This window comes from Drosophila obscura, unplaced genomic scaffold, assembly GCF_018151105.1.
Source record: "Drosophila obscura isolate BZ-5 IFL unplaced genomic scaffold, ASM1815110v1 contig_200, whole genome shotgun sequence".
Lineage (NCBI taxonomy): Eukaryota > Metazoa > Arthropoda > Insecta > Diptera > Drosophilidae > Drosophila > Drosophila obscura.
In genome coordinates this window covers 2613018-2640183 of record NW_024542791.1, presented here as the reverse complement: position 1 = coordinate 2640183, position 27166 = coordinate 2613018, and the positions used below count along the sequence as shown (strand labels likewise).

At 43.4% G+C, this 27166-nt stretch overlaps 2 protein-coding genes across 3 annotated transcripts in view; both read left to right on the top strand.

The window, feature by feature from the left end:
* The window catches only part of LOC111077200, a 55554-nt gene that overhangs the window by 5877 nt on the left and 22511 nt on the right, over nucleotides 1-27166 (top strand). The gene's annotated exons all lie outside the window — the stretch shown is intronic.
* Nucleotides 17277-18364, top strand: LOC111077230. Of its 2 annotated transcripts, none has more exons than XM_022371433.2 (2): nucleotides 17277-17446; nucleotides 17513-18364. In XM_022371433.2, the coding sequence occupies exons 1-2, from the start codon at nucleotides 17395-17397 to the stop codon at nucleotides 18202-18204; spliced, it is 744 nt and encodes a 247-aa protein (XP_022227125.2). In that variant the 5' UTR covers nucleotides 17277-17394; the 3' UTR covers nucleotides 18205-18364. The 2 variants fall into 2 exon arrangements, with proteins under 2 accessions (XP_022227125.2, XP_022227117.2); XM_022371425.2 differs by having other exon boundaries at nucleotides 17278-17446; nucleotides 17507-18364.

Genomic DNA, 27166 nt, shown 5'->3' with positions numbered 1-27166 from the left:
AGAATGCAGTTTATATTTGACTTATTCTGCCACTTTCAGTGCCCGACCTTGCTCCACTTTCTCCCCCTGGTTCAAGGTTCACTTCTCGTTCAAGTTCCCCCCAGCAGCAGCATTGCTACAGCCACTTCATCATCAGGAAAGCCCAATCCCATCCAGTCCCATCCATTCCATTCTCGTATGCTGTTCATTTTGCGAGTTAAGAGCTGCAAAATCCATCCAGGCAATGCACCTAATTAACACATTCTAGAAACATTCTTTCAACTCGCAACAAACTGGAGTGTGTGTGACTGTGTGTGTGTGTGTGTTCGTGTGTGTTGTCCTCGTCGTGGCGGCTGTGTGCTCTCCGGGTGTGGGGTGTTGCCATGAAATTAATTTTGAGCCATGTGCAACATTTCCAGCCAGCCAAAAGTTGTACTTACCAACATGTGTATGTCAAAAATGTTCACATCGACATGAACTTAATTATGGAAAGCATAAAATGCTAAACAAACCAGAAATGCAGGCACACGGGGATTTGGCTTTTTACGTACCAGAGAGAGAGGTTTGGGGATTTTTCGTGGAGCTACGAAAGCCTCAATCCCTCGGCTTTCGTGTGTGGGCCAAAGGGGATGAGTATTTGGTAAGGCAAATGGATGGTGTTACGGCACAGGTAAAGCATTTACTTTTTGGAAGAGCTAAAGGATTTGTTTTTTGGCAGAGTGGCGAGTGCACCTCCCCTCCATGGCATCTCCCCGATGGTTTGAATTTTTCGAAACAAACACATGGGAAAAATGAAAAAAATGAAAAAAATATATAAGCTGGAAATACAATATTGGGTAAAGTGCATCCTGCGAGGCGGCAAGCTGCACATCCTGCAGTACGTACGTATCCTGACCGCTGGCATCCTGGCGGCAAACCAGAACCAAAGCTAAACGGCGACCATTACCGCGACGTCGAGAAGGAAACAACTCGCTGGGGAGGAGTGCACATCGCTGGCTACTGGACGGGGGTGTGGGGGGAAATTAGGTCAATTGCGTGTAGGACGCGTTGCGAATCGAGCATCCTGTCTGGCTGCGGTTCTGGATGGGAGGGCACACACATTCCAAAGTGTTTCGTGGTGTGCAGCTCCTGTGACCAGGATGGCGTTGTGTTGTTCATTTTCCCCCCCATTTTTTGGCGCTGACCTTTGGCAGTTCCTTCCTTCCTTCCAAGGGTTGACAAACGCATATAAGTTTAGATATACATATACATTTCCTTCTATATATGTATATATGTATGTTGAAAAATTATTCAACTACAAAAGAAGCAGGGCGATAAATTAAAGCGAAACTCGCTCCAGTCGCCCCAAAAAAGTTGCCGGGCCAAAGTTGTGCTTATAATTTGAATGAACACACACACTCAGAGACAGGGAGACAGGGAGAGAGAGAAAGAGACACAGAGGGACAGAGAGAGAGAAAGAGACGGAGAGAGTGCTCCATTTGGGCAACTTACTTAAGGAAAAAGCCCAGAAACACGCACAATGTGACTGCTCCTGTGGCGATCTTCGGACTTAAGGGTTACCTGCTAGTTAGATTTACCTCAGAGAATGAAGTATAAGTGCATTGATATTACTTAAAAAAAAACTATTAAAAACAAAGAGAATGTTTTGAACTTTTTTTTAATTTATCTAGTATTAGTATATATTAACACAAAAATAACAATATTATTTCCATAAACTTCAAGAATAACTAAATATTAAATGAATAATTTTCCATCATATGTGCATTCTAAATGAAAATTAAAAATATTAATGAAATAATTTTATTTTTTTATTTTTTTTGTTTGCTCTTTAATAGTTTATATGCTTATATTATATATATATATATATTATATACACTAAAAAAAGAGCCCAGACCAAGAAATGATAACGGATAAATTTTTAAATTTATTTTCAATTAAATATGAAAGAAAAAAGTAAAAGAAAAGAAATATATAAATATGACAGCCTCCTACATTTGAGAGAAGAATAACCAGAATGGAGGTGAACAATTCAACGGATGTGACTATCAGTACATATAATTGACATACTACATCTACATAGTTTTATGCATAGTTTTTCGACACCTTCTCTATTACATTGGTGCTGTTTCCTTTCCTCTAACATTTCTAGTCTCTGTGAGCCAGGGCTGCTTCTATAAATCTTCACTGCTAAGCTTGAGACAAGTTCTATGCTTGGTCATTTAGTTATCATGCAGACCCTTGATCGGCACAGAAAGAAGAACTTGCTCATCTCAGCTCGAATCCATCTGAAAGTCTATGCTTATGTCATATTCTCGGCGTGGAAGTCTCGTGCTTGCGTGTAATTCAATCCATTATATACCTTATCCCAGGGGTATGCCAGGGTATACAGTGTAAACTTTTGGCTGCTTAAAACTACAAGAAAAATTAAATTTTCCCAGAAAGAAACTAAAGGAAAGAAAAGGGCAGAGCACCCCGAATGGGGTGAGTCAGACACAACTGGCGAATGCCGAAGCAGCAGTAGCAGCAACAGCAGCAGCAGGCAGCCTCATTCGAAGGACAAGAAGAAGACGACGAAGCCCGGCAAAAACTGCGCTAATAATGTGAAACTTTATTAATTTGCTTTAGACTCCAGCTGTTGGCCAGGGCTGGGCTGGGCTGGGCACGACTCTGCTCTGGCCAGGGCTGTGGTACAGAAGGGGGAACTGAACACTGAATTTACAGCTTGCTAATTTGGTTAATTTGGTTTTGCAGTAATTTTCTTCCATTGGTGGTGGCGCGCGTGGCTGCATTGCAATTTTCACTTATTTCTCTTCATTTTTATTTTTCGTGTTTTTTTTTTTGCCTAAAAAACTCTACCAATTTTGCGGCAATTTTGCATTTGCTTTACCCCCCCTTCTTCATGCACTCGAATCCCCGCCCATGCATATTTTGGCCCGTCTGCGATGCATTTCATTAATTAAATTGCAATTTCTAGCTGAATTTTTTTCAGCTTTCGCTTGTTAATTTTACACTCTGTAAAGCAATTTTTTGTTCACACTCTTCCCCTTCCGGACGGAGCAGAGATTTTTATTTCCTTTATTTTTCATAATTTTTTATCCCCAGAACTGTGTGGGTTTTTTTTTTTTTTTTTTAGCTGGTGGTTCTTTCGCTTTGGCGTTTCGTGTTATTTTAGGGAAAATTGTTTTAAAAGAAGTTTTATTGCAATTTCCCTTTTGATGAGCTTGATTTTGGTTTCGGAAGAGTAGAGGACACACACACACACACACACACACACACTGACTATGGCGAGGGTAGAAAATATTCACAGAAAAAAACTGTGATTTTGCATTAAAATTGCATTCATTTTGTCGGTCAGTGGGAAGGGCGAGAATGAATGAGAGAGCAGCCGAGGATGAGGGCAAATGTAAGCTTCTTAACTGTGTGTGTGTGGAGAGAGTGCGGTTTATGTACGCTCCCATCCAGCCAATTATACATATATAGATATATTCCCTTGCTTTGCACGCAACACTGAAGAATCAATCCCTCAATCGATGGAAAATATTTTCATTGAATCAAAAGCCAGCGAGAAATCAAAGCAACTTCCACTTGGCAACAGTCTGCATGAGAGTTAGTGATGGACGTGCACGGTGGCACGGAGCGGCGTGGTTACTCAATTGGAATGCTCCATCCGATATCTGGAGGGTATATATTTTGATGGGTTCATTGAGTGGATGCAACAGCTTCATTTACATATACAAACATGTACATATGTATGTGTAGACTTACTGTTCATTAACTTTTGCTTTCGCTTGAAACTCGTGTGTTGCTTCATGTCCATCTCTAGTGCTTCGCTTTGCCTCTCTCTCTACCGCTATCACGGACTGGCTGGTTGACTGACTGGTTGTCTCCACACTCCGTTCGACCCCTTCGGCCATAGTCATACAGTTGTTTAAATTGTTCGACAGTCATCATCATCATCCATGGCAGCATACGAGCGACATGGAGCGACAAAGAGAGATACATGGTGAGTGGGGTGTGGGGGGTGCACCCCAAAATACATGACAGCCAATTAGCAAACGATTTGTTTGACTTACGGGATACGTTTTTTGGGGTGGGGAGCAAAAGCTTTTAACCAAACGAAGAAAAACCTTTCAGGCCCAAAATGCCACATTTCCGCCATCGATTTCGCCATCTTCCTCCCCGCCCCGCCGCCTTACGCTTTTTGTGTATGCGGATGGGCTTTGGCTTTGACTTGAAGAAAGCGGAACTGTTGCAAAGACGCACAGGGATTGAGTGTGAGTGGCCTTAATGTCTTGGTTGGGGAGGGGTAGGGTGAGGGACCTTGTAACCGTAACATAAATATTCAGCTAAGAGAAACAAAAGGCCCAAAACCGGAACACGTGCGTATGTGTGTCTGTGTCTGTGTGTGTGCGTGTACTTAACATGCCACAAAAGTCATTCAACCGCAAAAGTTTTTGGCAGCAGCAGCCGTGCGCCAGCGCCAGCGCCACCAACTACCGACCCAACTACGAAATTAGTTGTGCAAGTATTAAAAAGTCTCACATCAGCTGCAGTGCATAAGCAGAAAATAAAACAAAACAGAAAAAATATTAAAGGAAAATATATAGCTGTGGACTTGGACTAGAGAGTGCCCTGTACGCGGATAAGCTTCTCTTCGAGGCAGGAAATGGAATGGAATGGAAGTGTAAGAGACTCTTAATATTCAATGGTTACCATTCTGATAGTTGTAAATTGAATATAACAATCTCTAACATACAAATGAGAGATCGGTAGTTTACTTATACATATGTAGATATACCAAATGGCTTATGATTTATGTACATGCATTTATGATAAGTAATATTTAAGAGTATCTTGGCTGCCTATAGATCTACATACTAGTACGTACCCCTTAGGGCTTAAACCAGCGGATAAGCCCGTCTGCTGATTCCGTACAAGAAAACGTACGACTCTATATGTATGAGCTATTTTTGTGTCGGGAAATGCTTTCTCCTTGCTTGCTCCACATAAAACACAATATGCCCGCGCGTAGCGGATGTGAAAACAGCAAAAGAATAATAATAATTTGCATTTTTTTTTTTTTTTTGCAACTGCCGTTTGTTGTTGTTATGTGGCTTGCCTCAATGCCTCCACAGATTCAGGTGTGAGTGCAGCAGCACAAGAGGCAGTGGCAGTGGCAAAGAGAGGCCAGGACAGCAGCAACAGCAGCAGATGCCGCATTAATTGCGCCCGGCCAGGCACAGACAGCACATCATTTGTGTCAGCATTTTGTTGCTGTGTGCGTGGGTCGTCTCTGTGGAGGCAACATCCATGGGGGCACCAACAAACATGCCACAGTCAAGATATGTTCAAGAGCGGGTAAGGCAGCAGAGCTGTCCCGCTGTCCGTTACTCCTTTCGCTTGTGCATAAATTTGCTTGCAAATTCTTCGAGAAAGAACTTTCTATGGGGAAGAAAGGTCACTAGCTGGAATAGCCACACCTTCTGTGTCATACACCTTGGCCAGAGACAGAGCCAGAAGGCACATTGCTAAACAGGCTAAATACAAATGTTGCACATACACACACACACAGATGCAAAAACAGCAAAGGAAATACAGACACAAACATAAACACACATGAGCATTTTGCATTGCGGCAATAAAATAAATTGCAGACAAAAAATAGAGCAAAAAGGGAAACACGAAAAGCCCAGGAAAATAAGGAATGAAAACATATGTAGCCCGTGCCACATATGAAAAAGCCAAAACTATTTGCTTGCGTGGGTGTCTGTGTGGGGTGTGGGGGGGAATGCTGTGCTGCAAACGGAAATACTCTTTTGCAGTAAAGGTTAGAAAAATTATGTCCAAGTGTGTGGGTACAGGAGGAGGTGGATGAGCAGGGGTAGGCATTTTGGTTGGGGCAGAGTGTTGTTGTTGATTTGATATTTATCTGGGGTTTTAGTGTGCGAAACAAAGTCATATTCTGGATTGGTTAGAGAGTTGAGGTGGGTGGCAAGGGGGAATGTGAATGGGGGTGTGCGGCTTGAGTAGGATGGATAATAGTTTGGATTACAAGATAGCAAACCAGGAATGACAGAGGTCTAAGGGCAAGTGAATGGCATTTATCGTAAAGATTATATTCGAGTTTAATTTTTTGTATTTCTCTATTTTATTTTCAATTTTTGTTTGAACTTTTATTGGAATATTTTTGGTTAGCAATTTCATGTACGAATTTTATGCATGAGAACGTATATTGAAATATAATTGTTTGTTGGTTGGGCCATAAATAGCTGGCAATCTAAAGGTACATTTTATTCAAATGGAAATATTGTGTGGCAGACTTTGTTAGGAACTTTCATTATTTGTGGAAAATTCTCGTGTAAATGGGAAAAGAAGGAGACAAATCCATGCAACCGTATAAATGAGTGGCTTGGGTTGTGGTCTTAAACGACAGTTGCCTGTGCGTAGATTTCGCTCAACTTTTGATTTCTATAAAATGTCATTTATTTGTATCTTTTGGTAGATAAATAAAAAAATGTCTGGAGCAGGCAGAAATTTCTTAAATTCTGTTTGTTTACTTCCAAGCACATTCCAAGCACATATTCATTTATGCATCCTATGGATCCATGAACAACTAAAAACTATTTTGCTGGCACAAAGACTGACCCCATCTGGCCTAAACAGTCTTTCAATAATAAAGGAGAATGCAATCAAAACCGAAAACCATTTTATTCCATTCATTCGATAATGTATTCCACATATACAAACAAACAAACAAAAGAAAAACAAAAAAACATCATAAACCACATAATTTCCTTTTATTCGCCTTTATCCATGACATTTCTTTCAATTTGTAGACTGAATACCGAGCCAAAGTGTTTATCTCGGGAATGGGATGGGGATGGGGATGGCATGGAATGGGATGCTTACGAGTATGCTAAAACCAGATGATAGCATCTCTATGTGGAGTCATCTCGTTATGCTGATTAAGAATCAACAACTCTGTTGGCTCCGCTCCTAGAGGATGTCCTTTATGAGCAACTTTTCTCCCTCTCTCTCTCTCTCTCTCTCTATCTCTACATTGCAGTTACAATATCATATTACTGTCTCCTTCTAAGGATATAAAGAGCAATGCACATACACCAATACACATGCAAACAAATGCAGCTGCCGCCTGAGCCTTTTCCTTCGCCTTCGCCTGTACCACCCCCCGCTCTACCACCGTTGCTTCTTTTTACTGTTACTTTTTCTATTTATTTTTAGCTCCTGCTCTGCGCTTAATATAAATAAAAATAAATGTAATACGCGTACAACTGAAAACCGTTATAGTCGTGCCCCTGCTGCTCCTACACTGCTCTTGCCTCACTCTTCTCTCCTATATCCGCCTTACACTTTTTTATACCCTTCCGCCTGCAGGCGCTTTGCTTTTGCCCTCTCTCACTGCCTGCTCTTCCTCTCACTCTCCTCATCATCTTGTCATCGTTTTTCGTACATTTTAAGGCAAACAAGATGGGGGGGAAGACTAGTAGTGTAGTAGTGTCTGCGGGTACCAGAGCTTACGATACCCTAACAGATTTTTAGTTTCAATGGCAGATGCACTGGCGGTATACATATTGTACATGCCACTTTCAATCATATTTATCATACAGAACTGAAATCTAAAACGTTTTAGGAGTGGTTGTTGGAATATTCTTGCCCATAGCAATAATATTTCCATGCAAATTCGCTAAATATAATTTAAATAATAAATAAATAAATAGATGAATAATAATAGTAAAATAAATAATTATAAATAATTTAAATATATAAATTAAATTTAATTTTTTTGAAATAATTGCAGAAACAAGTGAGTTTTCTCATTCACTGCACATAATGACGTCTCATAATGTGGGACCTATGGGAGCTACATGGGCTTGTGTACTCTCTGTAATAGGGAATTTCACTGTATTGGGTGCAGCAGAATATGGCTAGTGACTATCAAATAGCTAAGTTCATAATATGCTGCTAATTGAATATTTAAATCCCTTCCAAGCTTGGCAATGCTTCCTGTTTCTTGGGGTTAAAGTTTACATCACAGTACCTGTACCCTCTGAAAGTGTATATTGTAAAAATGGAATTGCTTTTGGCTGTCTGCGTATGTGCTCTCTCTTTCCCTCTATTTACGGCTAAAGACTAGAGTGTGTGTGTGTGTGCGAAGAAGAAGACTTTTGTGGTTAGCCAAAAAAGAATTTTGCTTGCGTTTGCTTTTGCTTAACCCAAAAGTGCAATGTTTGCAAGGATTCCCACCCCCCCATCACTCTGCTGCCCATCAGTCCCAGGGCTAGGATGCAACACCCTGCACCCAGCACCCTGCCTGCCACTCCGCCTGCCCTGCCCTGTCCTGCCCAGCGTTCCATGTGTGTCAGTCAAACAGACATTGTAGCTCTCCTACTACTACTTCTTGCTGCATTTCTGTTTTTTGTGGCGCAAGGACATTCGGCTGCCTGCGGCTGTCTGCTGCATGCTGCAACATAAATTTGCTTAAAGATTGACCAGAAACCCCACAAAAAAATGATGTAAAATGCAAGCAAATACGAGAAAACAAATAAATAGACAGAGACAGACAATAAACAAACAGAGAAAGGGGCAAAGAACAGACAGAGACAGGGACAGGGACAGACAGAGAGACACAGGGGCAGCGATAGCGACAGAGACAGACAGACAGACAGAGTGAGAGAAAGACATAAAGGTCAGACAGAAGAGAGAGTCGGATAATTTGGGTACAATGAGAGTATGAAAAATCCATGGCATACTACATACACTTTGGGGGGCAGGCAGACTGTCTGGGGCATGGACATGGACACGACCACGGGACGCACTCTCTCCTCCACTTGTCTAAGTCCGTCTGGGCCGGATTCTGTTTGTAAATGAACTTTAAGCCACTCGTTTGGGGCCTCACCATCCATGCCACGCCTCATCGCTATTCATTTCAATTTTCTAAGTCGTTGTTTGCCTCTCTGCTCTGCTCTGCTCAGCTCTCGTTTCCGTTTCCTTTTTTCAACTTCATACCCTTCGTTGCCCTTTCGCTTGCCATGGAAATCTTTGTGCTTTTATTAACACATTTTGTTCGGAATTGCCGTAGTTTTTTCTCGTCTTTTTTTTTAAACCTCTCCAAAAGGGTTCCATGGGGCCACACAGCACCGAAGGTATAACATCTGATTAGATGGCATTGCATGTGCCGGGCGACTGCTGTCCAATTTGTCCCACACAAATTGTTTGCTGGGGATGCGAACATTCCGCTAATCCTCGCTCTCACTTTCCGCTCCCTCCGTTTACTCACTCACGACCCGACGCATCACATTGCTTTGATGAGTAGTGACGAAGAGAGGGAGAGACAGAGAGAGAGAGAGCGCTTTAATAAGCTCGCTCTATCTTGCCTTCACTGCAGACGACACTTGTGCGTGGGCGGGGAACACTCTTATCAGCTGCACAATTTTGCGGTTCCTTCTGTGTCACGCTCCTTCGCTAATTGTTGTCGTCTTATGAGTAGAGAGCGTGTGTGTGTGTGTGGTTCTGTCTCGCTTGCACTTGAATTATATTCAAGCACTCTCTCCTCTCATTTATTGCGTTCTGTAAGCACTGGCTAAATGAGGCCGCTGCTGCACTGCAACGCTCGTGTTGGTGTTTCACGATAAGGCTGCTGGGGAATCATAGGAGCAGAAGCCATTGTGATATTTGAAGGATGCTTAGGGTACAAATACCGTAGGATAGTGAACAGCAAGAGTGCGAGCGTGAAGTCACATATTGAACGTACTGATATATATTTTCAAGACTTAACCCATTAATAGTCTGAGGAGAGCTAGCAAAAGATAACAGTATATAAAAATAAAACAAAGAAAAACATTTTATTGCGTAGTTTCCATTGGATTCCGTGGTAGTTCTTCATAGCAATCCATAATTGGCTTACAGATTCTACCTTCATAATATCTTTAACTTCCCTGACTTTAAATTTCCAATTTAAATGCATCATTTAAGTGTTTTAGAATGCCACACAAATATGTTATACTATAATTTACTTTGTCAAGCATATAATTTTTATATATAATACAAAAAAAACCTTACCCTACAGGGCCTACCACCCATAACTTATCCCTAAAGCCACATCTTTGCACAAGCTCCAACGACTCAAGGCAGAAATATTTCATTTCTAGCTACAAATTGAAAAATACATACACTTTGAGACTTTTCAAGCAATTTGAGTTATGGCCTAAGAAAAAAAAACATTTAGTACGTGTTTTCAAAGTTTGTGCTGGACTTCTGCTGCCTGCACCTTACCTTCCTCCAGTCGACCAATATCATGCTCCGTTTTAGCCATAGAAAATTCCTGCCGAGTGGCTGGCCATCTGTTTGCATTTGTATCTAAATAGTTTTGGCTAAAAGTTTTAATTTGTTTGATACAAAATGTTTGGGCAAAGCATACAAAAAAAAAAAAAAAATAAAAAAAAAAAAAACGTAGCATTCGTTGTTGCTGCGATGGTTTAATGATTCATGATTGGAAAGTTAAGTTTATGCAGCTCATGATTTGCGCTACGAGTTTTCCCTATAATTTATTCGCTCTCTCAAAGAGCGCAAGAGGAGGAGCTGCACATAAAGTTGGGGCAGAAAGTTGTTCACAGAAAAGAGCAAAGTAAAGAGTAAAAATGGTTATATTCGATAATTAATAAAAGTGGAAACTAGAAAAGTTCTTGGATAAATCTATAAATTATTACCCGGAATAAATCTCTGAAGCAGATAGAAAAATATTTTCTCAATGTTTTTCTGTGCTGTGCTGCCACCCCACCCCCAATGGGGGTAATCACATTTCAATACATCTTTTCTTGTATTATTTTTGCATACGCTGGCAAAATGAAATGAATAAAATCTTTAAGGAAAAATAAATATCCAGCGACGTTTCGAATTCGTTGCTCAAGTTACGCCGGAGTCGGAGTCTGGAGTCCGGAGTCTGAAGGTCCTTTATCCTTAGTCTCGAGGCGAATCCTTGCCTGGCCATTGATTACCTGGAAAGTACCTGGCCACATCAATCAATCGAGGCGGCAAAGTTTTATGCAACTTTCTGGTCCGTTGCGGTGTCTAACCAAGCCAATTAATTTGTGGTTTACATGCCGTTCCGTCCATCCATCCATCCATCCACTCACCAATAAATAAATAACCTCCTCACCCTCGCCACACAGCCCAGGGCATTTGAATAGCAACCGGTACATGAATAATGGAAGTCGTCGCCATTGTGCCAAATGGCTTGGAACTTCTCCGTGTGAATAAATGTGAGAGTATTCTTCATCATCAGTCTTTACGCTAGCTGTATCCCTAATCGAGTGGGCCACATCGTTTATTGAATCAAATTCTTTTTGCTGACTTTGTGGTAACACAAAATGGCCCAGAACTTTTGATTAAGGCATTTTTGTCGATTTAATTAACTGTTTTGTCTCTGTTTGAGTGTGTGTGTATGCCTCTGTGTGTGTGTGGGGTAAATAGGGGTTGTCTGGCAACAATGGAATAAATTTCAATATTGTGCGAGAGCACACGGCATTTATTTGCACTTCTTTGGCCCGTAATTGATTCAATTTCCCCTATTTGACCAGACCAGAACCGAATTGTAATTAAAATCAGACGATTTTAAACTTCTCTGTCAAAGTAAATTCTTTCCTTCCACACTCTCTGCCATTACCGAAAGTTAAATGCCTCAAAATACTTAAAATAAATCCCCAGTACTTTGGCCTTCTCGGAAAACTCGTTCGCATTTAATGATTTCTGTCAAAAACAAAGATTTCTGCCTCAATCGATAACGAGCCCTCTGTGGTGGGATGGAGTATATTTTCAAAAATAATAAACATAAAATCCTTGGCAAATATGAACGATGGGATGAACGGTTGCCATGGGGGAGGGGCGGCTCGTTCGAGTGCATTTTTGTGCTGATTATGAGTTTTCGTTTGGGCCCCAAGAGGCTCATTAGGGCGACTGCACATGGTGTGGCATGCCACAGTTTAATGTTTTTTTGGGCTAATCTGCCACTGCATTTAGCACTCAGCAGTGGCCATCATCCAGCTCCTCCTTCGCCGTTTAATGCAGTTCAGAGAGCACTCGAGTGAGAGAGACAGACGGAGACACACTGCCAAGGGGGAAGAGAAGGGTCTCTGGTCAAGAGGGAGACAGCTGAAGGCCTGGTCAAGAGGTATAGCGAACGAGAGAGAGAGAGAGAGCGAGGAGAAGCTGCCTATGAGTAGGAAAAGTTGCAGTTGACACCATCTTATGAAATTAGTTTCTTTCTTTTCTTCTCTTCTCCTTTTCTGACTTGACATCGTTTTTGGCCATTGCTGGCACTTGAGGCACTCTCTCCTCATCCTCATCTTCGTCTTCGTCTTTGTCTCCCTTTACATCTTCTTGCTGCTGCTGTTCTATCCTCTCCTCTCCTCTCCAGTGTCGTGTCTCATTTTTTCATCTTGCAGTGTAATGTGAATATTCCGTGCGTTTCCTATGCTTCCTTGCTGCCTTCCGCAGACGGGCGCACAGCGTTGCCAACGCCAACAAAAGGCAATGTCGCAGCATAAATCCGCTCTTCTACACTCTCCTTCACTGTCTCAGCCCCTCTCACCCTGCACCAGCATTGTGCCTGGCTTTGTGTGCGCGCTAAGCGTTTTTGTTTAACTTTACACTTGACCTATGGCTTGGCAAACTTCAGCCAAGGATTTATTCTTGGGGATTTTGGCTTATTTTTGGCCATAACTATATGTAAACGGGGCTAAGCGACGGCTCTGCAGGTACTCCTCATCTCGTATGTCTCTCTCACAGCTTACGCTCGCTCCACTTCAGCAATAAACTCCGAAGCAGAGAGCCAGCCAGCCAGCCAGCCCAGCCAGTGAAGTGCCAGTGAGAGTGGAGAGTGAGAGTGGAGAGAGAGAGACGTTGACATTGTATTTTAATGGATCGCAACTGGGTTTTATTGGGAAAAGAAGATTACCGGCATGAGGGAGGGGATGAGCTGCAAAAGCTAGGCTACACTGACAAAAATTGCATAGCTATTATTTGTGAATAAAGTAGTGCCAGAAAATGAATGCTACATTTCGTTGGGGGCAAATTTTAAATATTTATCTTGCAACAATTATTATATTTGACTTACAACAATTTCGACTTGATTTTAATTTTATTTTGCTGTGTAGCTACTATAAAATAGCATGAACCTCCGCACTACAACGTTTCGCTTGTGATTTTTATTGCAAATGAGAGATTAGCCTCTCCTGCAAAGGACAGAGAGAGAGAGAGAGACAACTCGTTGAAATTTATGTTATGTTTTGCGTAAGCTTAGAAGCAATAAGTATTGAAAAGTAAGAACCAATTTGACCTTTTTGTGTGGCCATAATTCCTGATGGGGGGCTCTTTGTTTAACAGGGCAAACACTGAACACTGAACCAAAACAGAGTGCCGACAAACAAATCTGTTTAATTAAGGCAAGAGTCCACTCAGGCCCAAAGACTTTGCTGCTCTGCCTCCGCCTCCGCCCCCATCAGCTCTTTCGATAGCTCTTTGGGCACCCTTAGCCTTAGTGAGTGATGAGGTGTTGGTTGGCCTTTAGGGCCCGGCAAATTGCTTGGTCAGTTCTTTGAGGCCAGTAAACACACACACACACAGACACACAGCCAGGATACCGAAGAAGAGTTCAGAGTTAGCCAAGCCAAGGGATGTGGTAGGGAACAGGAACAGGAACAGGCAATGGTGGGGCGATGGAGGGGCAATGGCTAGGTGCCAGAGCGATAATTTGTAGCCAGCCAGTCGCAACCTCTCGTAACTTAGATGCTGCCAAAAAAAGAGAAGCTCAATTTATAAATGAAATCGTTCCGTTTCCTTTACTTACTTACCTACCTCTCATCTCTCTCCACCCTCCCCCCCCCTCCACTCCAGCATGCATCCGCTTGCTCCGTTCTCTTGCCATTCTCTGCCCCATTTTGAGTGAGATTTGAATTTCTTTCTTTTTTCTTTCTTTTTTCTTTTTTCTTGTTTTTTTTTTTTTTTGTTCCGTTACTTATCGCCCGCCTTGATAGATACACTTGGGTCCATTTGATTGCTTTGATGTATGGCGTAGTGAGATTGCTGAAAGATGGGTTCGTTTCTCTTCGTCTCTCTCTCTTTGTCTCTCTATCTCATTTTGATTTGTTGCGGACTCAATGCACTTGAATTTGTTTGCCTTTGATCTGGGCAGAGGCACATTAGTTTCTGGCTGATTTGAAAGCCATCGCCTTTTGTCCCAAAATGAACTCTTTTGGTAACCAATACAAATGAAAAGCTAGAAAGGGGTGCTACATATAAAAGTAATCGGTTGAGTGGAATGGGAAGAGATGAATAAAAAAAAAGTGGTTCTATATTGAAAAGGTAATTTCTTTGTGTCGATTTGAGGAACTGAATCTTGAACGCTGTTTGTACTCTTTCGTCTGGATATTCGCTATAAAATTCTTACAGCCCGCCACTTAAGCATCTCTTCAGCTAAATTGCCCGCTATGCAACAGCTTTTTTTTTTTTACTTTTCCGGCATAGGATTCGGTATAGGGATGTGGCAGATGACACAGAACCAACCGCAGGAAATGCATGGGCTAATCTATTTAAGCCATCGTGCATCCAGAACCCGAACCCGAACCAGAGCCATCCCATGTACGTGTATGTGTGCTGGCCAACAAATATGTGGCAGGTTAGCATTGCATTCCCCAAAGCGACAGCTGCTGCATGCGACATCATACAGAAAGAACAGAGGGAGAGCGAGAGAGAGAGGTCAACAGGGTGGACTGTGTTGCCTGCCAAATCGCTGCCACAACAAATTCCAAGAGTCTGGGCGAAATGAAATAGGATTCCGCAGTGGCACTGCCATCCCCATCCCGTCCAGAGACTGTGAGTGGGAAATACAAAAAGTAAAATAAAATGGTGGCTCAGAGGAAACGTCATAAAAATTGTCTATTTCTCGCTTAGATTTTTATATTTCCCACAAACAGACATCCACATCCACAGACACAGAGACGGAGACACACCGATAAATATGCTTCCAAATATATGGAGCACATATACTATACACACACATATACATATGTATATATATATATATATGATGGGGCTATTGAAATACTTTGAAATCGTCATGGTGGCTTTTGGCCAGGACTGGCTGCCAGGAAGTTGCCTGCTGCTGCCGCTTCATCAACCCACATGTTGGCGCATGGCGTGGAGTGGCGTGGCATGGCGTGGCATGATGGTCTGTAGCAGGTTGAGAGCCTGTTGCCTGGCAGCGGCTGTCCGGCATCGGAACAGAATCCAAACCATAAGCAAACATTGGCATTTAAGCTTAACTTTTAAATTGGGACTTGCATTTCAGTAGAGCAAACGACTTGGGGTACACTTTCATTTTTTGAGAGATTTGGACAGACATTTGAGGGGATCCAAACAGGTTCATACTAAAGTAGATAGATGATTTCGATCGCTTTATCGAATGGATTTAGAGGAATATTATTTATCAAATAAGACTTGTAATAAAGACTTTTATCTGGGTATATATGGAAATATTATGAGTTAATCTAAACAATTTTTGTAGGCCTAGAAAACCACACAGCCGAAGACCCTGAAGCTAAAGCTCCACATATTTAATTTAAATAATATTTTCCAATGAGTTAAAGTTAATTTTAATAATATTAATATTTTATTATTGATTGGTCTTAAAAGTGTATACAAGAACCGACTTTCTTTAGCGATAATTGATTTATTTTCAATGATTTCCTATTGAAGTGCATTGCTTCGAGGTCGATTTTCTTTTCTGTTTGTTTCTGTTGCCTTTTTGGGCTATTTTTAGAGCGTTTCCTTTTACAAATAAAAATTAATTGAGGCGAATGTGGGTTTTAATTCAAATCAATCAATAAACGGGATCGAGTGTTGCGAAATAGTTTCGGGCGTTGAGCTACCAGTTCCCACCCGGCTGCTGCTCCCTGACCAGCTATGGGCGTTTAATGACTCATTAAAAATAATTTAAATTCCCTCTTTTGGCTCCACTTACCAGCTCGAAGTTGTCAGCCTGATCCTTGGAGCTTGGACGCTGCCGCTTCAGCTTGATGGTCCGCTCCAGGGGCACGTAGTAGTAGGCATCCGTGAATCTGGTCACCGCCAGTAGCTCCCCGCGCTCATTGCTCTCCGCGGTGTGGTCCACCGTGAAGCGCTGATCCGAGACAAAGGTACGCGAACCTCCGAAGGGACTCAGAGCTCGACTTGGGTCGGCCACAAAGTTCACTATGGAGGCGCCACAATCACGCAGAACTGTCTGCGTGGAAACCGCCCTTGGGGCCACATCGAAGTGAATATCCACAAAAGTATTTCCGGTCTGCTCCTCGTCTGGGAGCAGGTCAAACTCCGCCACCAGATGGACATTTTTCTTTGGTTTGGGCGCCACCTGAACGTCCTCAAAGGTCTGGTTGATCAGCCGTGTCTGCTCCTCCTGGCTGAGAGCCTCCAGTTCCTTGGACTCCTGCCCCTCCGCTGGTCGAGTTTTTAGGGGCGCGCGTGGGCGTGGCACCGGGTCTCGTTCCTTGGCGAACATTTGGGCACACTCCCTGTCGCGGCTGGGCGTGGCCCCGATGTCCGCCAGCAGATCGGCCTCCTCGGGATTCAGTTGCTTCTTCTTCAAGCGCCGTCTGCCGAACTTGCGAGTGATCAGATCCACATCCAGGATATCCTCCAGCCCCTCGAAGTGGTGCTCGTACTGGGCCTCCACCTCCGGGAAGGTGACAATTTCATTGGCGTACTCTTCGAGGGCTTTGCCGCAAGGCAGAAACTTAAGGCCCTCGTCGGGATCGGGCAAACTGACTCGGTACACCGCCGTAGAGATGAAATGATTCCTAATGCAGATAAGCGTAGATAAGCATAGATTATACCGGATCATCCTCCACAATTTTCTACTTACTCCTTGGCAATTTTTCTCTTGGGTTTTTCCGTTTTTTTATGAGACATTTTTGTCGCTTGTTTCTGCTGCTTTGTCAAGTGTTTTTCTGGCTTAGTTTTCTTTCCGACTTCCTTCTGATAGATGACAGGGGAACGTAGTGTTGGTCAAGCGATTATTTTGTATTCCAATTGTCGATTTATATTCGATATTCCAAATCTTACGGACCATCCCAGAAATGGCAGTCTGTGGAAATGAGCTATACAAAATATAGTACTCTGGCGAAATACATTTTTAAGCCTCCAAAACAGGGATGATATTCGTGTGGAACCCATGGAAAATCATCCCTGTTTTGAGTAGTTTCGAAGTATCGAGCAGGCTCTGTCTGATTCGTTCCAAATGGAAGATCCAACTTTAGTGCTAGACTTAAAGCATTTCATTTTACACTCGAATTAAAAGACTCGACATTGTAGTAATTTTAATTCGCAAAAGTTCAAGGCAGAATGTTTCGTCGCATAAATAGTATGTGGATGGTGACACGTTCCTTGACGCGCGGTGAGTATTTCCATGCAACTGCGGCGAGATCTGGCCATTATGTCGATGGGTTTTTTAAAGCTTCAGGTGCGCAGCGGCACTTGTCTGTGGGGACTCTGCGCCGAAGCAAACCCAGTGCCCAAAAGGATCTTCAGCCCAGTGCCGTACTGCAGCAGAAGGAGAAGGAGAAGCAGACCGTCACAGCAAAAGAAGGGTCAGCCATCGTGGTGGCGCTCAAGTCCGAAAATGGCTGTGCCTCCGATAGCCAGCCGCAACAATTGGAAAACGTCTACAAGCTGAACCGCCGCGATGCCCTGAAGCGAATGTTGAAGGAAAAGAGCAACAAAGAGGGCAACGAGCAGAAGCCTGGCGAACAGAAGACGAGCTCTGATCATGGCCAGTCGCCACTGGGGCGTCAACCTATGCCTTGGGTGCCCCAGCCCAGCTACCGGGGTCCCGAAGTCAAGAAGAAGGCCACCGCAGCGGACGAGGCCCCCAAGGATGAGCAGAAGAAATCGAAACTGAATCGCCGCGACTATTTGAGACAGATGTGCAAGCAGAGCCTGCTGAATCCCCAGGAGAAGAAGCCCGGCGACGATTTGCAAATGGAATCAGTAAAACTCAAGAAGGAGTCGCTGGATCCGGCACGGGTGGAAAATCTCAATCTGAAGTGGAAACAGCACCAGCAGGAGATTGCCAAGCGAATGCAGAACGCTGACAAGAAGAAGTTCGTCTCCCGATTCGAGATGAATGCGGGGCGGAAGGAGAAGATAAAATAAATGATCATTCCCCGATCTCTGACACTCCCATTACACACATACACACACACACATACAAGCACGTTGATTCGCAGGCATCCTTAACGTGTAATTGTTAATTGTTAAAATTCTTGTTATAAACCAGCATAGAGCCAGCCAGCAGTAACTATACGTACAGAGATATATATATACAAAGCTTCAATCATCAGTGGACGATTGTGGGAGGGAGGGTGGATTCCGTGAGTTTTTCCCGTGGACGTCGTTAATCCCAAGTCACTGGCTCCCAATAAATAGTCGTGGGAGGGGGTACTTCTAATATACATATGCGTATAGTTGTGGAAGGATGTAGGAAGAAAGTTCGGTGTGGAACGAAAATAGTTCTAGAATCTAGATGTTCGGCGAAGCTTAAGGCTAGCCGCCAGTCTGTAGAGCCGAGTGGATCGTGACTGAGCAGCGCGAGTGAGAGAGAGCCAGCTAACAGTCCGCTGTTAGCAACACCGTCAACCAACTGTTAACTCTGGCATGCTAACAGCGCTGCGGCCCTGAACAGTGGATATAATTAAAAATCATAATTAAATAAAAACACAAAAGCAAATAATTATTAAGTGATTGATTAGAGGCAACTTTGATGCAAAGCAAATGACAAAGCAAGAATGAAAGTAAATAGTTTAAATAATTTAAAATAAATTGTAGCCTGGAGAAAACCTTTTAAAAATCTTCTTTAGAATAGAGCTTTCACTTTCTGTCCGCCTCTGCCTTAGTAAATGTCTCTTATCCTACCGCATCATGATTAGAAAAGATTGTGAGTAGTTTGCTGGGGGGATGTGGGATGCAGAGCTGGCTTTTATGTTCCCTTCCTGTTTCAAAGTGTTGAACACAGCTACCGGGAGCTGTGCCACACAACTTTTCAAAGGGCCCGGAGGCCGCGTGGCTTTTTAATCAGTTTTTGTTCGCAAAGATCTCGCCCACCTACAGTCCACCCACGCGACTTAGCCTAATCACCCAACTTTAAAATCCCTTCCAGCGTGCCGTGGCATCCTGGACGTCGCGCGCTGACAGCAACAAGATGTCCGCCCCGCAGCGTTCCAGCCAGCACTCCACTCCACTCCACTCAGCCGTAATGGACAGTGACTTGGCTGGCCACCTTAGGTTTCCGCCATCAGCCGAACGCTAAGCTCATTACGTGGCACGCCGCATACAATTGCAAGCACTGTTGTTGTGGCAAGGGGGCTGGACTGATGGGTGATAGGAGAATGGGGCTCCTGATGATGAGTGAGATGTGGGCATGGAAGAAGGCGGTCTGGTCTCGTGGCTCGTGGCTCGTGCGGAAATTAATTGATGCGACAATGGCTGAGCAACGACTAACTTAGGCCTCCTCGAACTCAATTCAGGCCGCCGCCACATCATGAGCTCATCATCATTGCAGGGGGTCTGAAACTGGAACTGTGGCTGAGGCTGAGGCTTGCCCCGTGGGCGCCACTAGGCGGATAGAAGATGCCCCCGCCCACCCATTCCGGCGGCTGTGCAATTTGGCGTGCGCAATTTCATTAGAGGAGTCCGGAGTCCAGACTCCACCGGAGCCCACCCAGTTGCCGTAGAAGCGAAATCAAAATTTAATTTATGCTGACATTGAAGTGTCTGTGGGGCAATTAAATCGACAGCCCCCCCGCCGCCACGGAGGGCGTGTGCCACAAAATGAAGTAGGAGAGCGACCTCCCTGAATGGGGGGACGCGCTGCAGAGCTGCAAAAAGGCCTTTGTGCTGATTAAGTACCGCCAAGCAATATTTTAGCATAATGGTGTCCTGGCACGCAGTTTCCTTCTCCCTTTGAATTGAGTTTATTCCTTTTTTTATGTTATTCAGTTCAAGCCTTTTACTCCGGGACTCGGACGGCGCCTTTGATGGTTTGATGGCTGCGCCTGATTAGCTGCGCCTGATTAGCTGCGCGCGATTAGCCTTTGTAGCCGAGAATTTACGACAGCTAGGCAAATTTTTATTCGAGTTTCTGCTAGTAATTTGTTGATGGCCCACTTGATGAACCGTCAACCATTTGGTATGTGCATAATCCAGTTAACGTGGCAGATCATCTGGGCAGGCAGCAGCAACTCAAACGCTTAGTTCTAATGGCTGGAAATATGTCAGGACTTAGGGACATGCTGTGTGCTTCCGGTGGCTACTATTTCGGCCGGCTACTCCTTTGGTGCTTCGGTGCTTCGGTGCTAAAGTGTGTTATTAAGTAGCTGCAGATACATTTCATTGGCCTGAGAAACTTTGCTGTAACTAGATATTCCTCCAAGCAGCAGGAGCAGGAGCATGGCGGGGAAACTCTTTGCTAGTTAAGGGTGCCATTCCGTAGTTAAAGATACTCTGGCTGTAGATACTTTTCCAAGGTTAAAGATAGTTTTTTCGTGGCTCAACATTTTCCAAAAAGTTAAAAACACTTTTGAGTGCTTAAGCACATTTTTTGGTAGGTAATATGTGAGAGTTTTGCCTGGCTTAAGATAGCTTTTCGGTAGCTTAAGATAGTTTTGCGTGGTCGCAGATACTTTTTGTTAATTTAAGATGCTTGCTTGTGGTAGATAACGGCACCTGCACGCAGCATGTGTTGACAATAAATACTTGCAGATTCTTTTAGGTAGCATTAAGCTGAAGATACTTTCCGATAGCTGGAAATAAATCTTAGGGAACTTCCCATACAGCAAAACTTAATCTCCTAATGGAGTATTTGTGTATGCATTTCTAAAAGTTATTTTCCATTATATAACTGACGATACTTTGCAGCAAAAAGTATATACTATTTTTTTTGCATATTTTCGTACCTAAAAAAAAATGTTGAGTAAAGTTTCGTTTTGGCAGCTTAAATGACTTTTCAATTGCCAGATACTTTTCTGTGTCTTAATACAGGAGTACTTTTTGGGTAACTAAATGTAGTTAAAATAAGTTTGAGGCAGTTAAAGTAACTTTTTAGTTGATTAAAATTACTTTTGCTCGTAATTAACTAATCACATCTGCATAACCTTTTTCCATAATTAAGACACATCGCTTTTGCTTTTGCTTTTCACTTCTCACTTCTCACTTTTCTCATTCACTTCCCTTCCTGCAAAAAGTATCCCTCCACTTATTCACACAGCCACCAATCAATGGCTAAGCATCGTGCCTATTTTCCTTTCATGCAGAATTGTTTCTCCTGCGTTTCCACAATCATTCGATGGCCCACAAGAGCCCGCAGCCATTCTCGAGTCGTTCGTTGCCAAGTAATTAAGCGCTACAGCTGTTTGGGCGTACACGCCCACTTTTAAAATCGGGGACATTCTACTAATTAAGTGCGAAGCATCTCCCCCTCCCCCATTCTCTCTGGCCGCCAGCGTTCCCCAAGGACATGCCACGTTGACAATGCGGCGGCATTGATTACTGATTTTTCAATTGTTCGGCCGGAGTGTGTCCATCCTTTGTGGCCTATGAATGTGGGTGGATATCCATCCAGCCCTGAAAGCCTTCACTTTCATTAACATTATGCCAGAGATCAGGGCCACACAATGCCATTCCTGGAATCCTTTTCAGCCAGGTCAATGTGCGCCCTGATCCCCCTTGGCCCTGGCCGCTGGCCCGCTGGTCAGCTTGAATTATTTTAATGATTGCCAACCAGACTCCAAAGAAGTGGCACAGCACGGTGTGTGTGTGTGTGTGTGTGTGGGGGGAGGGAGAATGTGGCATTAGCATGCATTACATCATGACACATTTTGCACGCCTCTGGACCCCCCTCCCCCCCTCGTAGGTCTTGGCGTGTTCGCTTACCAGAGCCACAGCCCGAGCCAGAGCCAGAGCCAGCATCCTGTAATTACTTTATCTGACAGTCGTGTTGGATTTCCACTATTTTCGGTCGGCTTGACATAATGGGCGACAGACAGACAGGGCTGGGCAGGGCTGGGCAGGGGCAGCTTGGAATGGAATGGAATGCTTGCCTCATGGTGGGAGCTACTAAATAGAGGTAGAGGTGTGCGGCCGGAGGGTGGGAGCACATAATTGTAGCCATAGCACGCCCACACAATTAGACGCCTTGCACATTCTCCAAAGCGACATAAATCATAATTACTTGCTCGACCTTTCCTCTATATATCCCTGTCTCTCCCTCTCTCCCTGCCTCCTGCACCGTTTTTGGGTGTTGTTTGTGGGTGGCAGATTTTTGGTGGTTGGGTGGTTGGGTTGGGGGTTGTCGAAGCGTTCGATCGCTGGTTGTGCTGGGTGGAGCCGAGCGCACTCAAGTGAAGACGTTTATTAGGCGCCATTACCTCGGCATATAAAGTGCTTTTTGGAGGCACACTGTGTGTCCTCTCCTCATAGTCTCTCTGTGGCACACACCACACCACACACTCTTTCTCTTTCCTCCCCGCTCTTTCTCTTTTTAGCACCTCTCTCTCTTTGCTCTTTCTCTGCGTTTCCTCTCCCTCTCTCTCACCGTCTGACTGTGCTTTCTGGACCACTACAATTGATTGCACTGTGGTTACGGGTCGAGTAATTTGTTGTTGCCATTTTGGCTTGCTTCCTGTCAGCGATTCCCCCAGCTGGCGCTCTGGCTCTCTGGCTCTCTTTCTGCTTCCCTTTCGCTCGCATTCAATGGGTTTTCAGTTTGGTTTTCCTTTGGTTTTCCACTGCAGCTGGTAAAGGTAATTTTGACTGCGCGTTTGCTTTAGTCAACAGGAAGCAATTCCGGCTCCATGTGTGGTTCTGCATCCACAGCCATTGATACGAATATATCTATGTACACAGTACACTGATTAGAGAGTATCTTTGAATGGTTCAGAGTATCGTAAGTTGTGCAGGATTAATCTGTAGCTGTAATTGAATGACTGCAGAGGCAGAAAGGTCACTTAATTGAGTTAAATATATCTGCAGTTAGTTGATTAGCTGCCCATCCAGCTAATTAAATGCAAAACTACAACTAAAGCAGCTATTTAAATAATGCAAATAATTGTTGGCTCTTTTCCTTTCAGAACTTTATTTTAATGCTTCCCTTTAGCTGAAAATTCAGCTCACAAAAGCAATCTCGACGGAATCCAATCTGAGTAGATCCCATTAAGCACCAAAAAACGTCTTCCAATTCCAGCATTTTCTTATACATTTTTCAATTCAATTCACTTACTCTCTGATTACTTTTCCAAAATGTTAAATGAACAATTTGCTGCAAAATCCCAAAAGCTGCAGGGGCGGAAAAAATGTTTTATAAATTGTTTAAATTCGTAAAATATTAGTAGACTTTAAGAAAGAATTTCAATAAAATCGATGGCTGGCTCTCTGCACGCCTGCTCTCGCTCTTTTTCGGACTCCTTTGTCTCAGATCCCAGACACTCTCCTGGCCCAGATACAGGTACTAAAGGTACTCAAATATTCGGTGTCCCTTGGGCCACTTGTCTCCCATTATTCCATTCCTTTCTGTTTGCTTTTGCCTTTGCTTTGGGACGATGCTGCCACTGTCCTTTGCCACTTTTTCTTCTTGCTGTTCGTTTTCGGCCAAGCACCAAATGAAAATTTAAGAGGCCTTCATTATTTATTTAGCACAGTGCCGTAGCATTATTATTTTCTCCTCTTATTTTTTTTCCTCTCTACTGTCATCGATTTACTGCCCTGTCACCTGAGCACTTTCCCAGTCCCCCCCACACAGTTTTTGTTTTGTTTTGCGAGGCGCATAATTAATAGATATTAATTTTGTGTTTATGAAATATTCGCGGTTTTGCCTGTTTTGTGTCTGTCACAGAGGGAGAGAGAGAGACAGAGTTTTGTGGCTTCTCGTGGGCTGTGCCTGTTGCTGATTTTAGGTACAGAATTAGCTGGGAAAATAGCTGAAAATCCTGTTTGGCATTGTTGCTGGATTATTTTAAACTAACCAAAATCCAATTAAATGCATGAATTATGTTAAAATGTTTCCATGTAAAATGTTGAGGTATGCCAAGAGCTGATTGGGTTGATTATCATAGTAAATTAGCATAACAAAGGGCCATCGAACATCGTACATTCTATAGTACTTGCTGATTTCCGGCAGTATGCTTTTTCCATGCCTTACTGGATTTTCCCCAGCAACAAAGTGTGCAGTTTTCCGTGTGGTATGAAGTTTATGAAGTGTTTCGTTTGCTCCTTCTGCTGCTGCTGCTGCTGCTGGCCTCAAGCGGAAGTCGTGTAGCATTATGCTGGAATTATTTAATTAATTCCAAGCACCGTTTCAATGCCCGGAAGTGTTTGTAGTTTTCCTCAATTACAGGAACTTCTTCTTTTTTTTCTTGAGATAATTTGCATTTCAAAGCAGACAACAAAGCTCGCTTAATGGTTGCTACGGATAAATAAAAACAAACATATCAAGTGGCACACGGCCCGAAGCGGTTGGAGACTTTTGACGCAGGTGTAGGCCATAATTAATTTCCAATTAACGACCGCCAACGCTCAAACAAACCCTGCAAGCAACTCATATTTCGGTTTGTGTAATGGGCGCTTAAAACTAGGAACTTTATGGGTGGGTTAGCTGCCGCAGAGGGTGAGGGTGCCTGCGGCTGCCTGCCACTTGTTGTACGAGTATTTATGTTTATCTTGCGACACAGTAAAAAACCGCAAAGTTGACTTATGTTTTGTGTTTAGGCCACCAAAAATACCAAACACAAAACTGGGGCCAGGGCCAGTGCCAGTGCCAGTGCCCTGAGGCCAGTCTCGGGCAGGGCAATAACTCTTTAAAAGAAAAGGAGAAAGAAAAGTTAGCAAACGCTTCTGCCATTCAAATTGAACCCTTGATCGTGCATAATGCACAGCCACAAAACATCTACACCGGGTCCCTCAAGTCTCCATTCCATTTTGTGCCGTTCTCTCTCTCGTGTTTACATCATTTGCAATTCCCATTCGGTCGCCCGGCATGCCAATGGGGGGCTGGTGGGAGGTACAACTTGAAGTAGTCGTCTGGAACTGGCTCTGGCTCTGGCTCTGGCTGTTGGAGCAAAAACTAGGTTTCAGGTTAATTAAATTTTATTTTAGTTGCAGAAAAGCCGCAGTGGCTGGAACGGATGGAGCCACAAATCCCACACAGAATGGCCCCTTTCAACTGGCCAAGAGCAACCACAACAAACGTTTGCCTCTCAGGTACCAGGACCTGGACTAGAACCAGAACCAGGACCAGGACTCGTCCATGCCAGGAAGGCGTGTATTCGTGATGCAGATGAGGCAGACCAGACCAACCTTTCAACCACTCGCCCCCCGTCTGCTTACTCTTTTGCTCTTTCACTCCCCCCCACGCACTCTTCCACTTCATGTTAGCTCCCCCCGTTCACTCGCTCTCTCCATTGTGTGTGTGGTTTATATTACTTTCTCAATTCATTCTAAAATTCATGATGAGCTCCTTATTATTGCTTTGTACTCGAACTTTTTCCTCAAGCGCAAAAGTTTTCTATTTGTACCCTGTACTTAAATCGGTGGCGGTTCGAGGGTATGTCATGCACGGCTGCTTAAGAGACAGTAATAATAGTTTCTAAATGCAGCAATATTTATTAATTGGGTTTTTGCCGTCAGGCTTGGCGCGCTCTTGAATGAAATGTTCTAAAATTGTGTCAAAGATCAGGTTCTCGTCAATTGATTTCTCGCTTTCCATCTCAAAAAAAAAACACACACAAAAAAGGAACAGAAAAAGTCCTACAAAATTGTGTCTAACAATTTATTTAATATATTATTATTATTTATTTATTTAATTTTAATTTTGCACCCACATCGCTTCACAATTCAAGGACTTTCCTTTTTGCGGTTAAACTTTTTAGGCATCTAAAATGTTTGTATTTCGGTTTAAATATCATCACATATTTGCTGCACAATGAATACAAAATTAATTATTCAATTGTACCAATACACAGTTTATTTTTACAAACTATTTCTAACAAAAGAGCTGACTGCGCCTTGATTCCAGTGAGTAGGAGCAGTAAGAACCCTTGGCAGCACAGAAAGCTATGAAAAGCCTCTGAAATATTCCGAAAATCGTAATCGGGGGATAAATCTATTAAATGCCATGGCTACAGTGGATAATCTATGGATGGCAATCCTGCCTATCTTATCCGATGATTATGACACACAGAAAAAGCAATTTGCTGGTATGGCAAGCAGTGTAAATAAAACTCTTTTTGCCTGCAATGCCATACTCGATTGCCATTCGTATAATAATTGTATTGTGATTGCTGTTTCGGCAGTTGAATCCTCATGTTAAATCATGGGCTATACGGAGTGCAAAAAAATATGACTTCCGTGTAGCGGGTATCACATTGTCGAAATACTCACTTTTCACTGGAGATTCTTTCTTTCTACCTGTATTTTTTTTTGTCCGCTGCCGTTGTTGTTTGTTTTGCATTGTTTCAGGCCAGACCAAAAAAGGTGAGGGCAGCAATTGAGTGGGTATTCTTTTCTATCCAGTGTGTACTGTGCGAAAAGTTTTGCATTGAACCATCGAGCCGAGTGGCAAAAAGGTGGGGGAAGAGAGCAGAACCACTTGAACAAAGGAAATTAACCTCATCCAAGCTTGGATCCGAATGCGAATCCAGACGCAGATCCAGATCGTTGCCTGCCACTTTAAGTCTTGACAAAGGAGTGCGCAAATCCTGTGAGCTGAATTTATTCACTTGGCTAACATATCTAATATTCAATTACTCCCTGACAAAACACTTCACGGCCAAGATGCAGCTGGAATTTGTAGCACTTGCCAAATTACATGACATTTCCAGTGTGTCGCTGTGATGGTGAAAAAGGAGATGCAGTTCAAGCAGCAAATGCCGGGTGTGAGGGAGGACCTGTAGTTAGGTGGGCAAATTCGGCAGGAGCTGTGGACAGTAGTGAAAAGAGCAATCAGCAAGAGGAAGTAGCAGGCGGCAGGGGGCGGGACATGTATGTAGATAGCTATGGCAGCAGGAGTCACAGGAGGGACGGGACGGGACGGGACTCTGTCAGGGAATGTGCTCTGCAGTCAAGGGGA

What these genes read in the sequence shown, in the direction of transcription:
- LOC111077230 (XM_022371425.2), top strand. Translation starts at nt 17,395, where the DNA reads ATGTTTCGTCGCATAAATAGTATGTGGATGGTGACACGTTCCTTGACG. An exon ending in GACACGTTCCTTGACGCGCG is followed by an intron (nt 17,447 to 17,506) that starts GTGAGTATTTCC and finishes GGTTTTTTAAAG; the next exon opens with CTTCAGGTGCGCAGCGGCAC.